Raw genomic sequence first — 27,237 nt, forward strand, 5'->3', positions numbered from 1 at the left:
GTCTCCCATCTCCCGTCTCCCGTCTCCACCCCTCTCCTCCCCTCTCCTCCCCTCTCCTCCCCTCTCCCCTCTCCCTTCTCCCCTCTCCCCTCTCCTCCCCTCTCCCCTCTCCCCTCTCCTCCCCTCTCCCCTCTCCCCTCCTCTCCCCTCTCCCCTCTCCCCTCTCTCCTCCTCTCTCTCTCTCTCTCTCTCTCTTTCTCTCTCTCCCCTTTCTTTCTCTTTCTCTCTCAAACTTGAAATTAGAAAAACAAGACTGAAGAAGTTAGGCTTGGGAYGATGTGTAGTGGGGGCTGATATAAAATTAGGGAGTGAAGCCTTCTGATGGATTATGTATAAGCAAATKTCTGGGCAGAGGATTTATCCACAGGAAGACAATAATGAGTTAGACCAAAATGAAAACACAGGAGAGACAGTGGGCATGAGAGTGTTGACCTTCCCTTTCCTCTGAGGTCTTCCAGCTGGGTTCTGTGAGACTTCTAATCCTCAGAACACATCCCTTGTTATTTAATCTTGAGTGGATTTCTTTCTCTTACAACCCACCTGACCATGACAGAAGACGTTTTACACAGGTGTTGTTTAGTCTTTGAAAGTAAGAAGCAAGGCTCCTCAAACGTGGCTGGTGGCCTCTGCTCCTTGATTCAGCTCAGCCAAGAAATACTAATTCTGTTAGAGGCTGACTTGGACTACCTGCTAAGTGGAGAATCCTGCCCAGGCACAGTGCAGAGGCCACTGGATGTGACACTTACCAGGTTCTCTCCATCCACCACGAAATCTGAGCAGAGCATTCAAACGCACAACGGATTTTCCAAAACCAGCTCTGCCAGGGCCAAGCTGCATGCAAGGAGTAAGAGCCCTGCACACCGCCTATGAGCACATCTCAGGGTAGCATGCTTAGCTCTACATGGCAGGAACGGATTAGCCCTCTGGCCGCCTTCTAGCTGCATCTTATCCCTTCCTTAATGCCTCGCTGGCGGCCAGCGGATGTTATCTCCCACAAAGACCGAGAAAAGCCTCAGGTTATTTCTTCATTGCTATCTGTAACATGCCTCTCGGCTGGCATCCTTTCTTGAGAAAAAGGAGGTTCGCTTTGGCCAAGAATTCATATCTGTTATTGGGACCATCCACTTTCAAGTGTTTTCTAACCCAAAACTCTGCAAACAAAGACTGTCGTATAAGGACAAGGAGATTAGCGTGTGCCTGAGAGGGGAGCATGGCGTGACAGGTGCAGGCTGGGCAAGTGGGGAGTCTCTTTGTGCCCCTTGGCACGTCCAGTGTGGCGCTCCTGCCTCCTCAAACATGGTCGCAGCCGCAGCTGGTGCACGCAGGCAGGGCAGGCCTGGGACCTCACCTGCTGAGGAGGAGTGCACAGGAAAGTTTCCTGATCCAGAAGGAAAGTGGCCAGAACAATGTCCCATACGGCTGGGGGCTTCCAGCTGCCTGTGGGAGGAGGATCCCTTTTCATGGGCACAAAGAACTAACCACCTGCAACCACTGAGTTTTGTTGTTAAGCAAAGTTCACCCAGCTCCCTGTGTTCTAAGAAAAGTTTATCCACTGCTAATGAGAGAGGAGAACTTACTACATTCAAAGGTCCTCTGTAACAGTCCCCTTGTAAGCCATTGTATCCACACACGAACACATGCATCACACACATACACACAACACATAATACATTCACAACATACATACACATACACTTAGACACGCACACTGACATCTATACAACACATACAACACAATACTGACACAAGACACATGCATATAGACACACATAAAGCAAAAACAACATAGACCCACAGCACACACACACACATGTGCACACATACAACACACAGACACAATGCATACATACAACACAGACACAATGCATACATACACACAATACATTCACAACACACATACACATATACATGCACACAAGTTCCCATACAACCCAAACACACACAACACAAAATGAGCAACACAAAATACTGACACAAGACACATACATATACACATGCACATAGACAAAGCAAAAACAACATATACATAACACATGTAGACACACATGCACACATACAACACACATAGACACAATTCACACATACATAAAACACAGAAACACACACACAACACACTCTTAGCTCACACTGGTTCCAAATAAAAGGAAATCCATACTGACGTCGGTTCTCTGTTTCTGCCTTGAGCTGAACAATGGATGGTCTGAAAGCGATCTCCTGCCACGGGCTCCCCACAGACTCAGCAGGTCTGGCACCCCCACTCCAGCAGGACCTTGGCAGCAGGCTGTGCACCTGCTCTCGGCCTGCATGTGCCCTCACGCCCACGTGGAAGCAGGAAGGGCGTGGACAGCACCGGTGATCACCTGCACGCACTTGCACGATGATGGATGAGGGGCGGGCCTTCCCTCCGGGGCTCCTGCCCCTTGGTGGCTTCCCATTTTTTGCATGTTGCAGCCCTTATGTATGTATATATTTCTTTCATCTCTGCATGGGGGAGCTGGGAAACATGACGCAGAGCAGTCGTCCGCTTCAGAAGCTCCCTTTGCAGGTGGAGAAACGCCTGATGTGTGATCCCACTGTATTGTGGGGCCCGCCTGGTGTGGCGCCTGCCTGGTGTCTGATCCACCTGGTGTGGGACCCCTGCTGAGGTGTGTCTCAAGCCCTCCTCCATACCTGTTTGGGCCTCTGCAGAAGTTCCTGAGCCACCGCAGTGGCAAAGATGGCCCTGTTGCTTCCTGGGCTGAGCTGCAAGGACAGCGATAGCCCCGTCACCAGCTGCACCCCGAGGTCCGTGATGGTCACCTTCTCGTCCAGCACAGTAATGGTCTTTTCAGCCAGGATGGTGTCTGACAGAGGAGACAGGATCTGGAGGGCAGAAGCGACATGACAAGGAAAGGCTTTCTGTGGTCTGGGCACTTCCTCCAGTCGCAGGAGGAGGTGCCCGGTGTGCAGGTGGCGACAGGGCACCATGTGAGCCAGAATGAATGAGAACGGGTCTTTCCCACTGATACTGCCTGCCAAAGCATATATTTTGCATAACAGTGAGGTGGTGTGAAGAAGTGGGCAGATAGGGCTTGGCCCCTCCCCACACCCCACAGTTCAGCTCCATTTCCCACCGTGCTGCATCCTGGACAGGAGGAGCTGACATCTTCATTTGACTGTTAACTTTATGATTCTTCTACAGCACAGATCATGTCTCCACTCTTTACTGTGTATTTTGTTTAACATTATTTATTTTACTTAAACGGTTTGGTTTTTTAAAGCCTTCCTACCATCAGTGAACAATGGGTTGGGTGTACTGGTAACATATTGATAACTTTCTCTCTTGCACACGGAAACCAATGTGCAACTAGAAGGTGGAGCCTGCTGGCCCACCTCAGTCCTGTGTGTCACTGGGGACCCCGCTGTGCACTCTGGGAAATGCTGCGCGTGATGCCTGATGATGTGGGGTGTGGTCGGCGTGTTCTGATAAACATAGGTGATGAGTGTCTACGCCTGAGACCAACTCCAAGCCTCATTTCCCCTCTGGACGCCTGGAATGACCTGGGAAATGAGGCTTGTGTGTGGTTTAGACCCTGAACAGGAAATCTGCTTTTGAGGAACTTCTGTGGCATCACCTCTTCCTCCGCTCACTTTCGCCCAAACAATGAAGAGCTGTCTTAGACTCCTCATGGCTGCGTGTAACCCAGCCTCTGTTCTCCTGCTGTCTGGAGCTCTTTCTCCTTCATGTTTTTGGTGATATCTATGATGTATGTCAAGGCAGCACTTTTCCCAGGATGCTTTCAGACCAGGAATCAAAGCTCCTTATTTCTAACCGAATGCCACCTTCACTTTCTGGTCCGATTGTGATAATTTAAATGGCAGCTAGCATGAGAGACGCATCCCCAGAGGAAAGTGGACAAGTGAATTTATGACTCAGGAGGATGCAGTGATAAAAGAAAGAAGCAAGGCTCGCAGGACTAGATGCCTCTCCAAAACAATGTCCATGTTGAATGTGTGAGAAGCTGGCTTGCTTCCTCTCCCCGACACCTGACTTCTGAACGGTATGTCTCTTCCTCCCTGCACTGAAATGATCACTTAAGGGAAGATGTGAATACCGAATTCTCATCTCACTGTGAGCTTCTGGGCATCAGTATCAGTCAAGCCTATCGATTTACGGTGGGGATTCAGGCCTTTCAACTTCTTAGTCAGTTTTGGAGGTTGCAAGCTCTCATCTGTGAGACAGATATGTTTTGTCTGACACAAATCATATTTTAAAATAGAATTAATGACCCTTTAGAGAGCCAGAAGATTTCATATAAAAACACAGAATTCCAGCTTTTCTGGAAAATTGTCACGTATGGCTGCGGTGGACATTTCTTATTGGCAGCTTTTGCTGTGTGTAACAGCTTGCCCCTTTTCCACAGGCCTCACCGCTCCCTGTTATCTCTCTAACAGAAAAAGTCAGCTGCTGTCTTGCAGCTCACACCCAGCCTCTTCTCCTCACTGATGGCAGCATCTGGGCTTTTAGAGCTCATCTGAGCATGTGGCTCCTGGTCTACAGCCCAAATCCATTTATTTTCCTCCTTGGATAAAATGAAGTTTTATATATACCAGCCACTTTTCTAGAATGGATATGTTTTAAATCTTCCATGATCCAATCTAGTCTCAGTTATAACGATTCCTCAGGCACAGCTGTTTGAGAAACCTCACAGATTGCCTGATAAGACAGTCGCCTCGCTTGCAGATGGGGCAGCTGCTGAGGAATAAGCTCTTCCTTTGGCTCCAGTGTATGTTATTTGGGTGATGGATACAAGGCAGACATGCGACATGTCCAGGAAACAAAACTCTGCTTGTACCCCTTACATGTGTACGGAAAGAAAACAAACTCTTGCTTTGTTCTCAGCTGGGAGGTAAATGACCAAACCCTTGCAAGCCTCTCAGAACACTGTTTTGTAAAAGTGTTTGTTTCAAAACCCAAGTGTTGCAGCTGGCCCTCTCCAGCCATGTTACCCAGGCCAGTCTCAAACTACTGAGCTCAGATGATCTGCCTGCCTCGGCCTCCCAAAGTGTTGGGATTACAAGCATGAGCCACTGTGCCCAGCTGGCATCACTCGTATTGTTTACTGGACAATTTCTTTGAATTTACCCATCCTGAAACTAGATCCTATTCCCAGTAATGACAGACAGCTGAATTCTCCTCTGAGCGGAGCAAAGGTGGGAAGACAGAGCTTGCTTTGGGGATTTTGTACCTGAATGGTGGTCATCCCAAGCTCCTGCCCCACCAGGACCTGTCCACCCTGCAGCCTGGCGATCCTGGGCTCCTCCACCTGCACGAAGTCATTTATCAGCTCCGTGATGTCCACTTGCCAGTCGGAGCCCAGCAGGTGGGCCAGGTGTCCCCCAGGGCTGGCCGCCTCAGCCACGAACTGCGTGAGGACCCGCACCATGGCATGCTGGTACTGCAGGGTGCAGCCGCGGCCCCTCCGCTCATCGTCCTCCTCTTCCTCACTGTCCCCGGCGGGCCTGTGAAAGAGGCAGTGCAGTTCGTAGACAGTTACTTGTGGGTCCTCTAGAAGGGGCTGTGTGTGGAGCCTGGTGGGGGCTGCAGAGGGAAGCAAGCCATGAGCCTTCAAGGGGTTTACAGGCAGACATGCAGGGGTGAAATTCAGATACTAACCACTGCACTGGCCTCAGCACTGACCCATCAGCATGATCAGTGCAGCACGCAGGGTTTCAGCTGTTTCCAGTGACCCCTCTCACCTCCTGGTGTCTGCTTCGTGTAAACCCCTCCCCTTGAGTGTGGGCTGGACCTAGTTTCTTTTGTCCAGTGAAAAAGTTATGGCAAAGTGATTGGCTGGTCACTTTCATGGCTAGACTTGAAAAGCCCGTGACTTCTGTCTTGCTTGTATTGCCTGTCCTTGGTCTTCTCACTTGCTCACTCTGATGAAGGAAGTTGCATGCTGTGAGCTGTGCTGTGGAGGTTTCCACCCAGCTAGAAACTGAGAGTGACCTCTGGCCAGCACCAGCGAGGAACTGAGACCAGACAGCACCTGCACCAGTGAGCCTAGAGTAGATCCTTCCCCACGTGAGCCTTGAGACGGGACCCCAGCCCCACTGACACGTGGGTTGAGCCTGGCAGAGGCCCTGCTCAGAAGACCCAGCTCAGCCATGCCTGGACTCCAGAGCCACGGAACTGTGAGATAATGCACGTTGTTTTTTTCTTTTTGCAGCAGGGCCTTGCTCCGTTACCCAGGCCGGAGTGCAGGGGTGTAATTTCAGCTCACTGCAGCCTCGAACTCCTGAACTCAAGCAATCCTTCCACTCCAGCATCCTGAATACCTGGGACTATGGTGCAAGCCATGATGCCTGGCTGATTTGTAAAATTTTGTGTAGAGATGTGGTCTCTCTGTGTTGCCCAGGCTGGTCTCGAACTCCTGGGCTTAAGCCATGTGCCTGCCTCAGCCTCAGTGCCGGGACTACAGGCATGAGTCACCATGCCTGGCCCGCATGTTGTTCTTTTAAGCCACATTAAGTTTGGGGATAATTTTTAAACCACTAAGCTTTAGGATAAGCCACTGTGTTAGACAGAATGGCCAGCTCACGTGACAGGGCCAGGGATGAATGGTGTGGCTCTGTACCCCAGCACACAACAAGGGTGAATGTTTAACCAAAGGTGAGGCCAAATGCGGTAAGTATGGCACAGAAGGCCAAGGTGGATGGCAGGAGACAGATGTCAGCTGCTCCTCAACATCTGGCGCCTCGTGTGCAGTCGGCCCTTTGAGGGCACCATCTCGGTCTCCATCAGAACAGCAGCTGCTCCCTGTCACACTCACTCTGCTGCCATGTCTGAATCAGGAAGCTGTGGCAGCACCTGGGATGCACTGCGGTCAGACTCAGCCAGGTCTTTGGTGAATCTTCCCCTCCAGTCTCTTCCCTCTGCAGCACCAATGGCCACTCTGTAATCCACAGCCCCAACTCAACACCAGAAACCCCAACAACCAAGAGAGAATCATTGCGGAAGCCAGCTCCCAGCTGTCCACGAGACCCACAGGCTTTGTCCTTGAAGCGTCACGTCTCCCGGGGGTCACAGGACTAAAGGAATGAGCTTGCAAGAAGAGGAATATATGTTATTCCTCAGATAAGCACCAATTCTCCACCCCCTGTTGAGTATGCAGACTCTAGGAATATTTCCTTGTCTCATTCTGCTGCACATACTTCCTTTTAGCAATCAACATGTCCCTAATGCATGAATCCTTACACACGGTTTCTCAGAGATGACAAAGTCTGTGAATGAAGAGCCTGGCTCCTACCACCTTCTTTACATGGTACTCGCGTGGTTGCCAAATGGTAGGTGTTGGAGACTCCTGGGGCTGTACCAAACACCACGGGGGTAATGTATCAGACACTCAGTGGGCAACCTCAGACCTCGTTTCACCAGGCAGAGAGCTCAGAGCTTCTACACTGAAGCACAGAGAGGCAGCTCAGATCCGGCTGACCCTGTCAGATGTCCTTCCAAGGGACATCCGGTGCCTTCTTTCTGGCATCAATTTTCCCTTCTTCTGGAATTTGCCCATGCATCCAGCCTTGGTCCACCTCCCCCTCCAGCTCCTCTGGCTTCAGCTGGTGGAGTCCAGCCAGCTATGCAGTATGTCCGAGAGACTTGGCTACAGTAACTAGATAAGGAAGGGTACAAAATCCCAGTGAGGATCAGACTGAAATTCAGGACTTTGCTGAAACTGGTGGGAAGGAGAGGAGCCACTTTCTGCTGGAGTTGCAGAGAAGAGAGGATGGAAGCCTGGAACCTCCTGAGAAATGCTGATAGAGAATGAAGCTAACACAGAGCAAATCAAAGCTGAGCAGTGGAGGGAGGCTTGGTCTTTAGGGTACCATATCCTCAGACCCAGCCATGCCCGAATTTACCACCCTGTACATTTCCTTCTTAGCCTGCCATGAAGTTTGAGGGGAACACCCACCTCCTGCTGGAGACGATGGGCACTCTCCAGCCTTTGATCTGATTGAGCTCGGTGTCCGAGACCTCGATCTGCAGCGGAAGCCGGGGCACCCACACTGTCATCTCCAGGGGGCTGCTCAGGTGCTGGTAGGTGAAGTTCACCACCACGTTCACCTTGCCTTTCATTTCTTTCCCATTGACAAAGACATAGTCACATCTGTCAGAGACCTGTAAAGAGGTGAGAGAGAAATGGGGAGGGGAAGGTGAGCCTCCATCGCATCATGTGGCCCAAGGAGGAAACGGAAACACCCTGGCTGGTGGACACCACTTACTGTGGGGAGGACGTCCAGGTGTGGAGTAGATATCGGCTGTTGCTTTTGAGCATAGCAGATGTTGTTATGACAGGTGCTCTCTGAGCCTACCCGGGATTCCTGGGGTCCCTGTGGCTGGGTTGGTGCACTCCTCCCCAGGGGCTGTAAGTGTGTTGCTGACAATTCATCCCACATCTTCCATAGAAGACTGCCCTTAAGTCTTAAGAGCTCCTCGTGGAGCTGGCTGTGCTGCACCCAAAGCTGACCTCGCTTAGCCTCTCCTCTTCCCACCCCACTCTCTTCACTCCCACGCAGGTGCATCCTGAGCATGTCCTCAACAGACCATGTGCAGATCACTTTCCCTGCCAGGCACAGGGGTGGATTCTGAGCCCCATCCTGCAGAGTTCCCTGGAGAGGCTCAAAGGGGTTTCACAGAAGTTGCTGCCATGTGAGCTAGCTCAATGATGCACCTCCTGCTGGCTTTTCAAAATGTGCCCTGTCTTGCTGTTCACTCCCTGATTCTGCATCCAGAGTCCATTCCCCAAATAAATCGCCTGCTCTCAAGTGCACGTCTCAGGCTCTGCCTTTTAGGGAATCCAAATACATGGATTCATTTCACACTCAGAACAACCACAACGCTAGGCACCACTGCCATTCCCATATTCCAGCTGAGGAAGTCGGGACTAGGGGAGCCTGCCTATGTTTCTCTACCAGGAAGGGCAGTGCCAGGGTTCAGCCCTGGGAGTCTGGCTCCAGAGCCCAGGCTGTCAACTTCTACCTGGCACAAGACGGCTCCTCCATGCCAGCGCTGACGGGAAGAACCAAGTTCAATGTAAGGACTTTGTTCTCTTGTCTTGTCTCCCAGCTTTCCCGGGGGAGGGCAATGAGTCCATTAGTTCTCATCCTAAACAAGAATTGGGACATGCCTTTGGGGGAGTGTGGCAGCCTAAATAATGGCTCCCAAAGATATCCACTGGCTCCCAAAGATATCCATATCCTCATCCTTAGAGGAGTTCACCTGGGCTCTGGGGACCCTTCCTAAGCTCATGTGGTCTCTGGAGACCTTCCCTAAGTTCCCCTGGGCTCTGAGGACCCTTCCTAAGCTCACCTGGGCTCTGGGGACCCTTCCTAAGCTCACCTAGGCTCTGGGGACCTTACCTAAGCTCACCTGGGCTCTTGGAATGCAGGTTCCTTATCCTAGGTGAGCTTAGGAAGACACAAGCCTAGTGCCCCATGAGAGGACCTGGCCCCAACTCCATCCCAGTCTGGAGAGAAAATCTGAGCTGTGTTCCCGCAACAGCTGGAGGCAGCAGAACTCCCTCCAGCATTCGGACACCCATCCTTCCCTTCAGAGCTCTGTCCATTGCATTAGATTGTTAAACATTCCAAACTGTCCCTCTGGGAGACGAACTGGAGCAGTGTCACGGTCTAGGTGAGCCGGCAAGACCTGCTCATTACCTCTGGTTAAAATATGACTAACTGTACATGTCAAATAATTTATTAACTGCGACTTTACAATGCTGATGGTTTGAAGGGATGATCTATTAAAACTCTTGAACCCCTTTTGTAATCCATTTCCAGCCAGTCGCACTGTTCCATTAGGGGGATATGGTTAATATTTCTGACTCCGGTGTGCATAATCCAGCACTTATGTGAATTTAATGCCACTTCCTTTTTTTCTGTTTAAATGCTGTATGAATTTAAATCTTATTTAAATAATCTTGGTAAAATTTATGTTCTTCTAATATTTCTCTCTCTCTCTCTCTTTTTTTTTTTTAAGAACTAAAGCTAAGGATGTTGAAATTTTCTTTTCTCTTCCCTCAAACTTGGCAGACGTAGACATCCTACAGGAATGCTTGCCTCCAATTCTCAAGTTAGGTAGTGCCTTTTTGTGCTTGGTCTCTGTCTTGGATTAAAAATGGGGGTCACTTGAGGTCAGGAGTTCATGACCAGCCTGGCCAACATGGTGAAAGCCTATGTCTACTAAAAATAAAATAAAAAAAAATATCTGGGCGTGGTGGCACCTGTAAGCCCAGCTGCTTGGGCTCAGGATGCTGACATTGCAGTGAGCCAAGCTCACGCCATTGCACTCCAGCCTGGGCAACAGAGTCAAACTATGTCCCTCTCTCTATATGTCACATTAATAATAGTGGTAACAGTAATAGTAGTGGGTAATATTTATTGTTTGCTACATGCAAGGTACTGTACTAAGTGTCAATAACTTATTCCACCGAATCCTCACAATATATCCATTAGATGATACCCTTACCCCCATTTTCCAGATAAGAACATTGACGCTTAGTGTCCTATCGCCATGAGGGGCTGCCACATGGTACTAATTAATCAGAGGAGAACTTTGGCTCATTATACTAGGCTTATTCATTGGGAAACAACTTTCCCTAAGTCAGGTGTACCTGTTAATGAACAACACACACTTTTCTGCCAAGAGATAAGCAAGTTTTAAGTGGATGCACTGGAGGACACACTGGACCCAGTTTTAAATGGACACACTGGAGGAGGACGTGCTATGGCAGGGGGCAGGGACATGGCGCAGAGGGACTTCAGGTCAGCAGGGCCGCTCCATGTACAGAGGGCAAAAGAGGCAGCTTGAGCCTATTGTGGGCTGAATTTGGTTCCCTCCCAAAATTCAAATGAATCTGACTGTATTTTGAGGTGGGGTCTTTAAAGGGGTGGTTAAGTAAAAACGAGGTCACCATCATGGGCCCTAACGCAATCTGCCCAGTGCCCTCTTTTTTTGTTTGTTTTTGAGATGGAGTGTCACTCTGTCACCCAGGCTGGAGTGCAGTGGCACAATCTTGGCTCACTGCAACCTTGCCTCCGCCTCCTGGGCTCAAGCGATTGTCATGCCTCCCGAGCAGCAGGAACTACAGGTGAGCGCCACCACGCCCAGCTAATTTTTGTATTTTTAGTAGAGACAGGGTTTTGCCATGTTGGCCACGCTGGTCGCAAACTCCTAACCTCAGGTGATCCACCAGCCTCAGCCTCCCAAATTGCTGAGATTACAGGCATGAGCCACAGCACCCGGCCTGGTGTCCTTTTAAGAAGAAGAGATCAAGGACACTCAGCCATGCAGAGAGACCAGCGATGCACAGGGAAAAGACCACGGGAGAACACAGTGGGAAATGGCTGCCCCCAGGCCAGGGAGAAACCAAACCTGCAGAGACCCCATCTCTGACTTCTGGCATCTGGCACTGTGAGAAAATAAAGCTGTGTGTGTAAGCCACCTGATCTTTGGAATTTTTTTATGGGAAGCCTAGGAGACTATGCAGTCAGCTGTGCAGACAAATACAGTCAGCTATTCAATCCCTAGAGCCCGCTTCCCTGCTCCAGGAGAGACCGGCCAGCATGCATGGAGAGGAGAGTAGCTGGGAACTCGGGAGAGCCAGCTCCTTGTTGGGGCTTCACAGATCAGGTGTTAGAGCTGGCATAAGGACAACTGTCTACCTGGCAGCCTTCCCGGGTATGCACCGGCACTGACTTGAGTGATTCCGACAGTAACCCAGCAAGGTCGGCATGATTACAATCCCCATTGTGAAGATGAGAAGCTGGGGCATGATGAGAGTCGGTGACTTGCTAAAGTTCACTCAGCTGGGATGCCTCAGAACTGGGAGTAGAATCCAGGACGTTCTGGGTCCAGGGTCTACCCTCACATCCGTTGCATGCACAGTGAGATTCTGAGGTCTCTGGGGAGCAGAGGCTGAGACAGAAGGTCCATGAGGCCTTAATATCCATGAAGGAGGAAGGGAAGGACCCAGGATGGCAGTGGGAGCTCTGGGATCAAGAGGAAGACCTGGCAACATTTCTGCTAGCTCCCCTGAGGGGTCTGGAGCAGAGTGGGTACGGGGGGAAGAGCCCCGCTTTGGTGAAAGTGATCAGACCCTTGAACCACCATCTCTGTTAATAGCTAGGGCTACCTGAAAAAGAGCACGACTCAGCTCAAAACACAGGGACCCCCAAGGAGCTAACCACTGGGGGCTGCCTGCTACCAGCACTCCTCGAGGCTGAGCGATGGCACTTTCTGGAAGAAAGTCTGAGTCTCTTTCCATGTCAGCCACAGTGGGCCTCTTAGTTATGACATGGAACAGGGATATTCTGGTGTTTTTGGAATCATCTATACCAGAAGATTCTGTATATACTCTGTATTCTATAGCCTATTTTCTTCTGAAATCAGAAATTCAAATTCCCAGGAAGCTCTGTTATTTTTAAATGAAAACAGAACATTTTTACACAACCTCAAATTTCCACTTTCAGTCCTTTCCTGGGTCAGAGGAAATAATGCATTCCGTGAATGTTCTCTTTTCTTTGTCCTCAAAACTGTCCACCATGTGGCCTGGGTCATGAGATCACACTTGTGTTCTCACAGTCACTAATGAGCGGTCTGAGAGGAAATCATTTTAATAACAATCCACCCAAGCCGCTCTTGCCACGTGCCAGGTGCTGGTCTGGGCCTGGGTTCTCAGCCCCTGCCCATTTGGGGCTGGAGGGTTCTTTGCTGTAGGAGGCTGTTCAGGGCAGTGTAGGCTGCTGAGCTGCACCCCCGGCCTCCACCTCCGACGCCAGCAGCATCCCTCTCCCCAGCGGGATGGCCAGCAATGACTCCAGACACTGCTTAAGAACCCAGGGCAGTACCAGCACCCCCAGTTGAAAACCAGTATTTAAAAAAAATTTTTTTATCATGCTTTAAGTTCTGGGCACATGTGCAGATCGTGCAGGATTGTCACATAGGTATACACGTGCCATGGTGGTGGTCGGCTGCATCCATCCCCTGTCATCTACATTAGGTATTTCTCCTAATGCTATCCCTCCCCAATCCCCCCACCCCCTGCTATCCCTCCCCTAGTCCCCCAACCCCCAACAGGCCCCGGTGTGTGATGTTCCCCCCCATGGCCATGTGAAGAACCAGTATTCTAAGCCCTGTTTGTAAATGTATTCCATTGAGCTCCATGACACAGCTTTTATGACTCTGCAAATGAACGGAAATTTTTCTTTTTTAGAAAAACATAAAGTTATCAACATTTACATTGCCTATATCCATGGAAGAAACTTAGGAATGAGTAATTCAAAGAGATGACTAAAATTTGGGTGCATGTAGCATCTTCCACAAAGCACAATAATTTTATAGAGAAATAACAGCAGAAAGGAAATGGCCTTAGGCCTCCAATGGTTGAGAAACTACAGGAAGGTAAATATATGGGGAAACTGATGGAGACAGGTTTGTTTGCACATTTTCTTTTCTCGTGTCAACTCTGGGCTAATCATAGTCTAGAATCATCTCCAGAAAAGGAGAGTTTATATTGTCCTTTTAGGTAGGAAAGGAGATGGTAGAGAGAACTTTCCTGCCTTTGCTTCTTATTAATTACCTTTAACTCAACATAATTCTAATGTCAAAAACACATCTTTTGGGTGTCATTCTGGTGTCCTTCAAGTTGAAAGCTTGTATTCACAAACAAAAACTGCATATGCAGAAGTGTTTAATTTTAATAAAGTTCAGATTATCAATTCTTTCTTTCATGGATTGCACCTTTGGTGTTATATCTGAAAAGCCATCACCAAACATGATGATATCTAGACTCTCTCCATGTTATCTTCCAGGAATTTTATCGTTTTGCATTTTCGCATATAGTTCTGTGGCCCACTGTAAGTTAATTTTTGTGAGGATGCAACCCAGAATAAAATCAGAGGACAGACATTACTCAGGTTCAAGACTTCCTAGAAAGCCCTAATAGCCAAGACCATGTGGCGTTGGTGAAAGAACAGAGAAATTGATGAATAGGACAGAAAAGAGAGCCCAGGAACAGACCTGCATAAATGTAGCCAACTGATCTTTGACAAAGGAGTAAAGACTACTCAATGAAGGAAAAGTCTTTGACAGCCTTTCCAGAAAGTGCTGCTGGAACAACCAGGCATCAAAATTCATACGAATGCTAGAAATGCTGATGGTGTTCTGCTCTTCTATTGTAAACAGTGCTGCAATGAACACCGCATGTTCTCACTCATAGGCGGGTGTTGAACAATGAGAACACATGGACACAGGGAGGGGAGCACTACACACTGGGGTCAGTTGGGTGGAAATAGGGGAGGGACGGTGGGGGGTGGGGGGCTGGGGAGAGGTCGCAAGGGGAGAGATGCCAGATGTAGGTGATGGGGAGGAAGGCAGCAAATCACACTGCCACGTGTGTACCTATGCAACAATCTTACATGTTCTTCACATGTACCCCCAAACCTATAAAGCAATAAAATAAATAAATGGGGAAAAAAAAAGAAAAAGAAATGCTGATGTTGAAATGGCTCACAGGGCTTGCATCCTCACGGATTTTGCTTTTTCAAACCACGCAGTGACAAATGTCCCTGTGCCTACCTGCTTGTGCACAAATGCCTATTTCTCGAGGGTCTCTACCAAGAAGTGAGTCTTACAGTAAGATAAAGCAGTATTTAAACTCCACTGACCCCACGGTCCTTCACAACAGCCCTGGCAGGCTGCTGGTATGACATCTCCTTTTTTTCTAGATAAAGAACCTTGAGACTCTGGGAGGTGAACATATGTGGCAGGCTGCATTTTCCAAAGATGGCCACAACAGTCTCTCCTGCCTGCCCATGTCCTCTCCAAAGTGACCCTGTTACATCTCCACTAAAGAGGTGGAGTCTAATCCCCTCGCCTTGAATCTGGGCTGGCCTGAGTGAGTTGCTGGTGTTGGGGCTCAGAAACCAACATCTCAAAATATGCGCCGCGGTCCTGCTGAGCTGAGGCAGCTGCTCAAGGTCTCTTTAACCTTCCCACCATCACCCTCCAACCCTCTCTCAGTCCTCTGTCTCCAAGCACAGGATGAAGTTCTCTTAGGGTCCCTTATCTGCCTAAAGCCCAGATCCCACCAGAAGAAAACAAGTGCCTCTGGTGCTTTCCCTGAGTTTTTATCCACTGAATTCATATCGCAGGAAGAAAGATGGAAGTCTGTCAACACAGCTGGACAGGCTTTTGTTACAAACCATTTCCTGCTGTGCAGGCCCTACAGACTTTGCCCAGGCCACCGTCCACTCTTCAAGCCCATTGAATTTCTCTAAAAATCATTTCCTGCCCCTCTAAAACCATCCATATGTTCCCATCTTCCTTCCCCCTAAGAAGAAGGGTACATACCACCTGTATACCCTATTGTGTCAGGAGGGGGGGTAACAACACTGTGGTTCTTTTCTCTCCACGCATGCTAATTAATTTGTACGCCATTTCTCCTATGAATCTGCCTTTTGTGAGTGGATTTTTCAGCAAAACTTCAGAGGGTAGAGGGAAGTTTTCCTTTGGCTCCCTGCACGTGACCAGTAGAATTTGATAGAAGTCTGAGGTTTCTGGTGCCAGGTCATGAGAAACCTTCCACCTATGTATGTTCCTGGGACACTAGCCCCCCAGATGCCTCCTCACAGGGAAGCCAGGCCAGATTGAGGGGCCACATGGGGGCCTTTCAGCTCACCAGCAGCAACTGCCATTTACATGGTGGCCATGTTGAATATCAGCACAATTCCACCTCCAGATGGCTCTATCCAGTCTGCAGGAAAATGAATGAGTAGAGGAATTCTCAGCAAGATGCAGTTTAGGAAACCTTGTTCTTGTTCTTTTTCTTTTTTTTCTTTTTTTTTTTTTTAAGAGGGAGTTTTGCTGTCACCCAGGCTGGAGTGCAGTGGCTCGATCTTAGCTGACCGCAGCCTCCGCCCCTGGGGTTCAAGCAATTTTTCTGCCTCAGCCCCCTAACTGGGACTACAGGCACGCGCCGCCTCTTTTAGTAGAGATAGGGTTTCACCATGTTGGCCAGGATGGTCTCAATCTCTTGGCCTTGTGATCCGCCCACCTTGGCCTCCCAAAGTGGTGGGATTACAGGCGTGAGCTACCACACCCAGCCTGGGAAACCTTTTCCTATGTTGGATCCCACCTTGGCATAAATCTGTAAGATACTGGAAAGGATAGATTTTATATTCCATTAAAAAAGTAGGAGTCAAACCCACTTTATTTTTATTATTATTTTTTTTGAGACAGAGTCTTACTCTGTTGCCCAGGCTGGAGTGCAGTGGTGCGATCTTGGCTCACTGCAACCTCTGCCTCCTGGGTTCAAGTGATTCTTCCACTTCAGCCTCCTGAGTAGCTGGAATTACAGGCGCCCACCAGCAGCCCCTGCTAATTTTCTGTATTTTTAGTAGAGATGGCATTTCACCATGTTGGCCAGGCTGGTAACTCCCGATTTCGAGTGACCTGCCCACCCTGGCCTCCCAAAGTGCTGGGACTACAGGCATGAGCCACCGCACGTGGCTAAACCCACTTTCATTAGGTCATTGAAGGTCAAGGTGATCCCAGCAAGTTGCAGAAGACTTGGAGAGCATCTGTGAGGCTGATGGGTTGGCTGCCAGGTCGTGCCTCATGGTGATCTGAGGTCAGTTCAGAGAATTCCCACGGTGGGTTTTTATGTCTGACTGATGCAATGTAGTCAGCTGAGGATGGTAGTGAATGTTCCTAACTTCTCTTTCTGCGGACAAAGTTACTTTAAAAAATCATCCAGCCCAATTCTATCTTCTAGCAATGCTTGGCATGTAATAAGGCCTCAATAATCTTTCCTTGAGTGAATGAAGGTATTGGCTGTATCTGACAGATGAGGCAGCTGGGGCTGAGGCACTTGGATGAGCCGTTTTGCTGGTTCTATGGAGAGCTTCCAATGCAGAAAGTCTCATTCGTTAAGAAAACTGTCACCTGACTCCCTTGGCCAGTGCCTTCCATTTATGAAAAGAAAAAGGTCAATTTAAATAAAACCTAAACGAAATGGAATTCAAATGCTCCAGGTCAAATCCTAGAGGGAGGCACTGGGGAAAGGACAGCTGTCTGGGGGTAGGTGGCAGGGATCGAAGCTCTGTGGTGCCAGGCGGTGGCAGGGATCTAAGCTCTGTGGCGCCAGGTGGTGGCAGGGATCTAAGCTCTGTGGCCCCAGGCGGTGGCAGGGATTGAAGCTTCACAGCGCCCGCGGTCCATGGGTTCATCCTGGCAAGGCCTCCAACAAACAGCCCTGTGCAGCTTCTTTGCCTCGAGCCCAGAAGCCCTTGCAATTCTCTGGACGTGGGGTAAGGTTAGCAAACTCAGCATCATAGAAGAGGAACATTTCACATTTAAAAATCTGCATTTCTCTTGAAAATCTGTTTACTACCAAGACACAGGCTTCAAGGCAATGGTGTGCCAGTAAATGTTGAACAACCAGCTCTGTGTATAAACCAGCTCCTGTAGTATAAACACTCATGGTTTCATGCTGCTAACCCAAAGCCACAGACGGCAGAGCTGGAAGAGCTGTGTCACCTTGGCTTTGGTAGCTGGTATGAGCAGCTCTGTGACCTCCAGTTACTGGAGGCCCGCCCCTCCCTCTTGTCTTCAACCAGCACTTACATTTGCAGCCCCTGGGAATGTGAGCACCTGGCAAGGAAAGAGTCAACAACTCCAGCTGTCTCCACACCCAGCATTCCAGGTTAGAGAACTGTCTACAAGAGGAAACTGACGCTCCTCAGAATCAGAACAATACGCTACCTTTCCCGAGGTTGCTTAGTTACTGAGCCGCAGGTCTAAGGCTTGGAGGTAGGATTTCTCACTCCGAGGTGGTTGCTTGTTTCATTACCTTGTGCTGTGTTTTTTTCTACCCAGGCTGTGACAGTTCATTTATCAGGACAGTGAGATTCCAGGGACAATGGCATTTGTACTGATAGTGGAATCGTGGAAAATAGGAGGAAAAACGCTGACACCAACCCAGGTCCTTTGACGTATTTCTGACTATAAATAAAAACAATTACATGCAAACAATATTTTTGAAAATATAGAGAAACCACCGGTCTTTTGGACACCGTGAGTCATAATCCCCCGCTTCTCTGTGTATGTGATAAAATTCGTGATTCGAAGCTGCTGTTTTTCTCTCCCTCTCTCCATGGAATGGAATGCAAATGGAAACAAGGCAGCTCCATGACAGCCTAGGCACTTGGGGAGTGAGACAGGGAAGGTGGCAGAGATGACCTTTGCCTGGGCATGTTTTGGTCCATTTCCCTGTGTGCTCTTGATATCTTTCTCGTCCCCAAGGAGCACAAAGGAAAGTGAATGGGCTGCGTTTGTGAAGCAGGCCGGTGAGATGGCAAACGAGTCTCCCACATGCAGACACTCACTCTTCTCTTTCTGGGCCTGCTGGAAAAATCCTTACCTGTAATCACACACACGCATGCACACACATGTACACACTTACACACACACATTCGCATGTGTACACATGCACACAAACAGGCACATGCAGGCACGTGTATATGCACACATGCAATGCACATATGCATGCACACTCACACACTTGCATATGCACACATGCACACATATATGCAGGCACTGCATACACACACACAATATGCAAACACATGCATACACACACACTTGCATATGCATGCATGCACACATGCATGCAGACGCATGCACACACATGCAGACACATGCACACACACTCACACAATTCACACATGCACACACAATCACACTTGCATATGCATGCACAAACACATGCAGGCACATGCATACACACAGACTCACACAATATGCAAACACATGCACACACACACTTGCATATGCACACGCACACACATATGCAGGCACATACACACGCACTCACACATTTCACACACGCATGCACACTCACACTTGCATATGCACACACACATTGCAGGCACATGCATACACAGAGACCCACACAATGCACATATGCACACACACTTGCATATGCAGGCACATGCATACACACAATGCACACATGCACACACACACTTGCATATGCATGCACACACATGCAGGCACATGCATACACTCAGACTCACACAATATGCAAACACATGCACACACACACTTGCATATGCATACACACACATGCAGGCACATGCATACACATGCATTCACAATTCACACATGAATGCACACTCACACTTGCATATGCACACACAAACACATATGCAGGCACGTGCATACACACAGACTCACACAATGTACACATGCATGCACACTCACACACGTATGCATGCACAAACACACAGGCACATGCATACACACACAATACACACATGCGCACACACACTTGCATATGCATGCACACACATGCAATGCACACACTCACATGCACATATGTGCACACTCACACATGCACACACATACACAAATGTAGAGACAAAAATAAAGAGGAAAAACTGGCAACCTTAAAAAAATCTCTAAATGGACTGACATTTCTTCTGCTACTAGGCACTGAACTTTGTTTCTCCCTTTGCTAAAACTTTCTCTAAACCCAACATTCCTGGGAAACAAAACCCACAATCCACTTTTGAAAACTACTGAAGACCTTTTTCTTCTCTTTGGGATCATAAAATATTTTTGACACTGACCCAGCCGTGAAAGTGAAGATGAAGTTAACAGGGCTTCATATTTGACCTAAATGTCCACTTTCCGATTTATATCCCTTGAAACTTTTGCAGAATCAAGGCTCTAGTCTTGGGAAGATAGAGGCTGCATTTCCCAGCACATTTAGGGTAACCATAAACGGAGTGTGGCAGCATACGCCAAAACAATTACTGAATTTTGTTCTGTAGAAATGAGACACAGGAGGCATACATATCAGCACATTTAAAAACGTAAACATCATGAAAAGCAGTTATTGTCTCTGAGCTCCAAATCCACCTTGCATGCTCTGTTTTGTGACACTATAAAATCAGCATATGTCTGATTTACCAGCTGTTTTCTTTCAGGCTCTTCCAGGGAGGGAAATCAGAAGGAGGCCTTGGGCTGGAGGAAGAAGGAGGTATTTGCTCCTTTTTCTCTTTTTCCCGGGCTCCTTGTCTTCTTGCTGTTCCCATGAGCATTACGGGAGTCGTGCTTCACTGTACAGCCTCAGCCCCTTCCCACAGCGGCAGCTGGATCCAGTTCCCAGTTTCTGCAAAGCCAGCCTTGTTTCACTCCCTCACGGCCAGTCCCCCCACCTCAGAGGCCTGGCTTCCATGTCCAGATGTGGAGGGGCCAGCATTAGCTGAGCATCGAGCTTTCCTTGGAGGGGTTCCCAGACCCACAGGACATCTATAAGCTTCCAGGTTTGGGTAATTCCAATCTCCTCTTTGTTGCTTGAGCACCAGGAGTGGTGGCTGCTTTAGGCATCAGGCTCCATGGTGTCACCCAAGCCTCCTTTTCCCCTTGTGGTTATAGAGTTAGTAGCTTTATATCTAGTTAACAATTCTTTATGTTAAAATCTCTCTGTATAAATGACTGATGCAGATTTGGTCTCTTGGTTATACTCTGATGAATACAATGGAGACTGCCTGTGTGAGGTGTAGTCACCGTACCTGAAATGCATCTGTGGGCTTGGGAGAAGGTTGAGAATGACGAGATACAGATCTCCTCCCACTGCTCTCTCCTTCTTGGACACACTGGAGGACGGCATGCTCCATCTCCTTACGTGTAGTATGGGCGTGTGGCTGCCTCTGGCCAATGACATGGGAGAAGAAGTGATGAGTGTCACCTCTGATTGGAAACATTTCACAGCCAGTGCACACTCTTCTTGTCTTCTTCGCCTGCCCAGGAGCCCACAATGTAGGTGCCTCAATGTGAAGGCCCTCTGGGATGCTGAGCTGTCCCTGCATGGGGGGTGTCAGCCCTGGAGAGTCACCACTGCTGTGTTTGCATGAGCAACAGAGGCATGTTGCAGAAGGATGCTGAGGTTCTGGTGCTATTTGTTACCGCAGCATCACCTAACTGATCCTGACTAATTGAGATGGTAGGCAAGACCTTAGCTGTTTTTTTTACCCACTGTATCATCTGGAACAGTGCTTGGCGTATAGTAGGCACTCAAGAAAGAGGTGATACATGAATGGATAAAAGTGAGAATTCATGTGCAAGAGTTCTAATGGGAATGATGAAATGGCACCAAATTTCTGAAACCATCACACGATAAAAACCAACAGGAAGTTTCTGAAACCAGTGGCCTGCAGTCCTATCAGACATGATATCTCCATTGCTTAACAAATGTTTTAAAACTCCTCTTTTACAGCGCTGAGGTGGAATCCTCAGATAACGTCACATACATACAAGGTAATTTTATTAAGATTAATATAATGCTCTAACTGGGTATCAAATCAAATAAAATGCATTTATAATTTAATGATCCATATTTCAACATGCCATTTGAGCATGACCACATGAGAAAACGTCTCTTCATAATCACTGTAAATGCTGCAGATTGAACACATGTTGACATTTAGTAGCTGCTGATGAGATTTTCCAGTGTGGGGAACAACTTTCAATAAAGTTATAACAAAGGCAAAATATTCCCTGAGTTTGCACTTGCGAAAAATGTATGGTTGTGTGTGATGGGTGTCACCTCTGATTGGAAACATTTAAGAGTCAGTGCACACTCTTCTTGTCTTCTTCGCCTGCCCAGGAGGCCCACGATGTAGGTGCCTCAACATGAGGGCCATCTGGGGTACTGACCCATCATTGCCTGCGGGACGCCTGACCTGGAGGGTCACCACTACAGTGCGGGGAGCTATAGCTTCCCCTCTAGTCTGATGGGACAGTTGCAAGTTGTGAATAACACAGGGCAATTGTTTTTTAAGATAGAGTCTCGCTCTGTCACCCAGGCTAGAGTCCAGGGGCGCATTCACAGCTCACTGAAGGCTTGACCTCCTGGACTCAAGTGGTCCTCCCACCTCATCCTCCTGAGTACCTGGAATACAGGTGTGCACCACCACACCTGTTTTTTGTTTGTTTGTTTGTTTTTTTGTAGAGATGGGGCTTTACCATGTTGTCCAGGCTGGTCTGGAACTCCTGGACTCAAGTGATTCTTCTGCCCCAGTCTCCCAAAATGCTGGGATTACAGGTGTGAGCCACTGAACCCAGCCAGAACACAGGTCAATTCCTTGTCCCATGGACCTGTCCTGGACATTGCAGGGCATTTAGTACCTTTGACGTCTGACCATGAAATGAAAGAGCATGCCCTAACCCTCATGAAAAATAACCGCTCCTGAAGATGTGCCAAACACATGGGTGTGGGGACAATTACGTCTCTCCTGAGATCTGTGGCTCTAAACAGAATGCTCTATCCCTGAAGGTCCCTACATCACACACAGACCTTCCCCAGATCTTGGTCTGTGGAGGGCACTGGATCATCACATCGTGGTCACTGCTCTTGCCTCACAGTGACCAAAGGGAGGCCACAGGAGGAAGGAAGAGGAAAAGAATCCTCTCCTTTCAGTGTGGACAGATGAGCAAACAAGAGTGTATTTTCATTCACCATGTCCTGGAGGTGCGGCGGGGGGGAGAGGCAGACCAAACCTGTCTGCCTTAGAGGGAAGAAGACGCTCTGGAAACATCACAGACAAAACGTATTTCTCTTCCACACGTGTGGGAATGAGTCAGACTTCCTCTGCACGGCTTTCCTCTCTTCCTCAGCCCTCACCCCGACCTTCTGTCTGTGTGATTGCAATCAGCATAAAGCAACCACAGGATGGCTCATCTGCATTGAGGAGGTTGTCTACAGCCTCTTCCATGCTTGCAGTCTCCTAGGTAATAGGAAGTGGCCATTGTCAGCCCCTGTGCCTGTTGGTAGAGGATGTCCACGCTTGAGCCAGGCCATCGTCCAAGGTGTTCTCAGAAAGGAGTGAGGGCTGCTTCTTCCAGATTTGGACATCTGTGTGATGGCAGCCTTCCGCCCGACTCCTGCAGTGCACAACCTGCTCAACTGTGCATAGTGCTTCTGGAAGATGGTTCTTGACTTGATAACAGTGGAAAATAATGTTGCATTATCATACCACTGGCTCTTTTGCCAAGTACTTCATGGGACCTTCATTCTTAACATTTTTCTAGAAAGAAACCCTCCTGCATTATACATGCTGGGCTTCCCCTCTGGTCTGATGTTCGGCCTGGCAGGCTGTGAAGCACAAGGCATTCTGGGACTTCTGCATAGGACTTATTCCCACTCAGTATTTGTGGACCAACAGAACCACCAACTCTTTCCTACACACCATCTATCAAATGGCTTCCGTTCAGCCCCTTCTGCCAAGGCACTCTCTGCCAGTTCCTTGGCTTTGCAGATAGATATCTGTGACATTTTCTGACTTCTAGGGAAAGAAGCCTCACCAGCATCTCAAAGAGGGCAGCAGGGTGTTGGACTAGGAAAGCAAGCTTGTCTGACTTCTGGTGACCTCACAGGAGTGTTTCTCAGCTCACAGACAAGTGTGGCTAGTGGTACACACCTGACTCTGTGGCGTGGATGAGCATAAGGCAGTTTAGTGCAGAGATTCTGAGACAGGCTCTGGCGCCGGATGCCTGGGTTCAAAGCCCGACGGTAGCCCTGTGGCTACAGCTGAGCAAGTCGCTGAATCTCTCCTTGCCTTAGTCCCCTCACTTGTGAAATGGGGATGATAACAGTACTTGCACTTGAGGGTTACTGTGATGTTCAGTGGCTTAGTATGGTTGGAACAGTCCTTATTCATAAGCTGGTGCTCATTACGTGCATTAGTTATGAACATATGTTCATTACATACATTAGCTATGAACATAATTCATAACGAATGCATAACATAATGAATGCCAGCTTATTATGTCTGAGGACACAGCTATGTGTTGCTTTAAGAGTTAAGAATTTACTTTATTTTTAAAGAAATATATACCTAGATATCAAAACCATGGTTTCACGGCATTACCACTAACGATGAGATAAAGGTGAATGCATCAATACAAGTATTGATAACAATACGTGGTCCTCAACTATGGCAGAAATCCTTATGGCTGGAATTTGGGAAATGGAATTTGAGCAGTTTATCCATAGCATGTGCTCAGTGACTGTTAGGCAGAGTTCATCTACAAGCATTGGCAGCATTTTTGTGCCTACCAACTGGTAAGGCAGTTATTTCTTAAGACTAGACTAATTCCTTGTTGCCGCAGAACATTCCCATCTCCCAGCGTTTGGTATTCACAGGCTCTCTCCTAACACCACCCTCAAGCTGAGCATCACTGGCTGCTCCATGCTCACCTGTCACATCTAGAAAACTTCCTGAAACTTTTCTTTTCCTCCTGATTTTGGCAGGTGGGGCCTTGACAGGCTGCCTGCTTTATTTTGTTTTATTTTTTGACCTGATGTCTTGGTGGCATTCCTGGGCTTGGGAAGATGACTCAGATCTGAAAGTCTTGGGTAGTGGACAACATGTTTGTAGATGATGCTCCCGGTCCTGTTTAGGTTGTGGCTGTGATGTTCAGCAGCAGGAAGGTGACTCAGCTCAGGTGGATCCTCCCCAGAGACTGCGGCTGGCTCAGGCACCAGGGAACACCCTGAGCTGCTTGGTTCATTCAGACTCTTCTATCTCCTCTGCCAATTCTGGGGAAGCACTCCCTGGCTCTAGAAACGCTCACATGTGTGCAGTATTTCCCAGATTTCAGCAGGGCTCAGTCTACCTGCGGAATTACTACCATGCCCACATGTTGTCTCAAGTTCTCAATATTTTGGTTATTTTTTTCGAGAATTTATTATGAAAAAGTTAACCATGGAGAAAAATAAATTGTACAGTGCACACTCAAATACCCACTGCCTTGCTTCTCTAAGTGACATTCTGCTGTGTTTGCTCCACTGCGTATCTGTCCACTCCCCAGCCCTCTATTCATCTTCTTTTATGACTTATTTCAAAGACAGTTGCAAACATCTGTTTACCCCTAGACGCTCTAGGCTGCCTGCTATTAACTAGACTTCAAGAATCAATTTTTTTTTATGTAAAAAACACAACTTTGTACTATGACCGCAGATGGAAAACTATCACTGAACGTAAATACAATTAACTCCTTTTGAATAAGGATGGCAAAACACAATGGTGTTAGGGGACACCAACAGGATATGTTCAGAGCTTCTGCAGGAGCAAGAGACTCCAGGTCTGAATGGCTGGGTGGGTTTTTCCTTTTGGACAAAACTAAGGCATTGCTAGGCTTTGGATCTGGTGTCCTGTGTTAACATAGTTCCAGCTCTTTCACTCACTGGCTGTGTGACCTTGGCCAAGTCACTTCGCCTCTCTGTGCCTTGGTTGCCTCCTCTGTGGAATGGGGATGATGATCATGGTACCAACTTCACTGGGTGGTTTTAAAAGTAAATGCATGAATATAGGCAAACTCCTTAGACTTTTGCCTGCATGTTGCAAACATCCAATTCATGCAGTCACCCTCTGATATGGTTTGGCTGTGTTCACACCAAATCTCAAAGTGAATTGTAGCTCCCAGAATTCCCACGTGTTGTGGGAGGGACCCAGGGGAGGTAATTGAATCATGGGGGCCTGCCTTTCCGTGCTGTTCTCATGGTCGTGAATAAGTCTCATGAGATCGGATAGGTTCATCAGGGTTTCTGCTTTTGCTTACTCCTCATTTTTCTCTTGCTACCACCATGAAAGAAGTGCCTTTCACCTTCCGCCATGATTCCAAGGCCTCCCCAGCCTTGTGGAACTGCAAGTCCAATTAATCCTCTTTTTGTTCTCAGTTTTGGGTATGGCTTTATCGGCAGCGTGAAAACGGACTGATACATCCTCCCTCTGCTGGCAGGTGTCGTCTGATGAGGTCTATGCAGCAGTGTGGGGTGGCAGCCATGGGGGAGTGCTGTTCAAACGCCCCTTCAAGTCCCTTCAAGAGGGAGTCACCAGGAGGGGAATCATTCACCACAGCCTCTGTCCTCAGGGGCCTTCAGAAAGCACCTGGCCAGTGTCCAAGCACGATCGAGGTGCAGGGAGGCTGCCGGGACTCCATATGAGGCTCCTCTATGGGCAACCTCTGTGGCCACACTTCCTGCCTGGCTGCCCGAGATTTCCCAGCGTTTCCTGCAGTCAGGGATTTCCTGCCCAGCTCTCCCTCCTTCCCATCCTCCTTTCCCAGGGACCAGACCTGCATCGCATCCTGAAGCTCAGCCTGCCTACTCCTGCTCCGTCTTTCTTTATCCTTCACAGCTGCTGTCCTCAGTTAATCTCTGCTGCATTTAACTCTGTCTGCTTCCTGAAGATACTCATGGATTCTGAGGATTCCCCATGTGCTCTGATGTGAGCATCAGGGGCAAAGGAGGCAAACAGCCAGCTCCACTACCTGTCAACCCTCCCTCCCCACAATTTAGAAAGTTCTCCATTAGAGATTCATTCCTTTGGACCATGAAGCTTTTTGATTCCTGTTAACCTCAAGTGAATCACTCTTAAGCCTTTTAAAAAATTCTCTGAGTTTTTTGTATAACATATATACCAATGAACATTAGACATATAAATTGGGTTGTATGAATAATGATAAAGCAAACTATCTACCAGCAAGTGAAAACATAACACATCGCCCCAGAAGCACCTGCAATCCGCTAACAGTCACCCCCCTCCCCATGAGGTGCCTAAGTAAGGAGAGAAGAGGAGGGGAGGAGCTGCAAGGGGAAGGACCAAGGAAGTGCGGCTCAGCCCGTGGCTCTGCCCCGCCTCTCCTTGTTGGCACAGATCAGCCTGAGGGCCACGCTGCATTCCACAGGCCTGTGACCCTCCATCAGAGTCACCAGGTGCTGGCTGAACAAGCACCTTCCGTGAGCTCTGGATCACAACACAGCTTTGAAAAGGAGCCAGCCAGTGCCCTCCCTACCCATGTAAGAGATCGCCAGGGCAGACTTCAAAGTGGAAAAGTCAGAGGTAATACAGGAGGGCCGCTGTGGGCCCAGCTTCCACTGCAAAATCCGTCCTGGCTGATGGGGATTCTTCTCTATTGCTTTCTGGGTTGTCACTGTCCTCAGCCTCCACGTGCAGCCCCCGGCCACCTTCAGGAGGCCCGGCACTCCCTTTGACTCAGTAGCGAAAGGGTTCACGTGCTTGGAGGGAGTCCTTCACAATCTACACATAGAGTGCCATAGTGCAGGGGAAAGTAAGGCCATGACGACATATTTGACTTAAAAACTCCAGAGGACACATAGGAAA

At 48.6% G+C, this 27,237-nt stretch overlaps 1 protein-coding gene across 1 annotated transcript in view; it reads right to left on the bottom strand.

Annotated features, from left to right (window-relative positions):
- Window positions 1–27,237, bottom strand: part of TMEM132D (transmembrane protein 132D) — an 844,637-nt gene that overhangs the window by 4,748 nt on the left and 812,652 nt on the right. The window contains exons 6-8 of the mRNA XM_032244203.1: window positions 7,953–8,158; window positions 5,229–5,502; window positions 2,671–2,862 (exon numbers count right to left, since the gene is read on the bottom strand). Coding sequence (XP_032100094.1) covers window positions 2,671–2,862; window positions 5,229–5,502; window positions 7,953–8,158 — 672 coding nt within the window. The remainder of the gene's footprint in view (window positions 1–2,670; window positions 2,863–5,228; window positions 5,503–7,952; window positions 8,159–27,237) is intronic.

Source organism: Sapajus apella, unplaced genomic scaffold, assembly GCF_009761245.1.
Source record: "Sapajus apella isolate SASKATOON/1434 unplaced genomic scaffold, GSC_monkey_1.0 scaffold2, whole genome shotgun sequence".
NCBI lineage: Eukaryota > Metazoa > Chordata > Mammalia > Primates > Cebidae > Sapajus > Sapajus apella.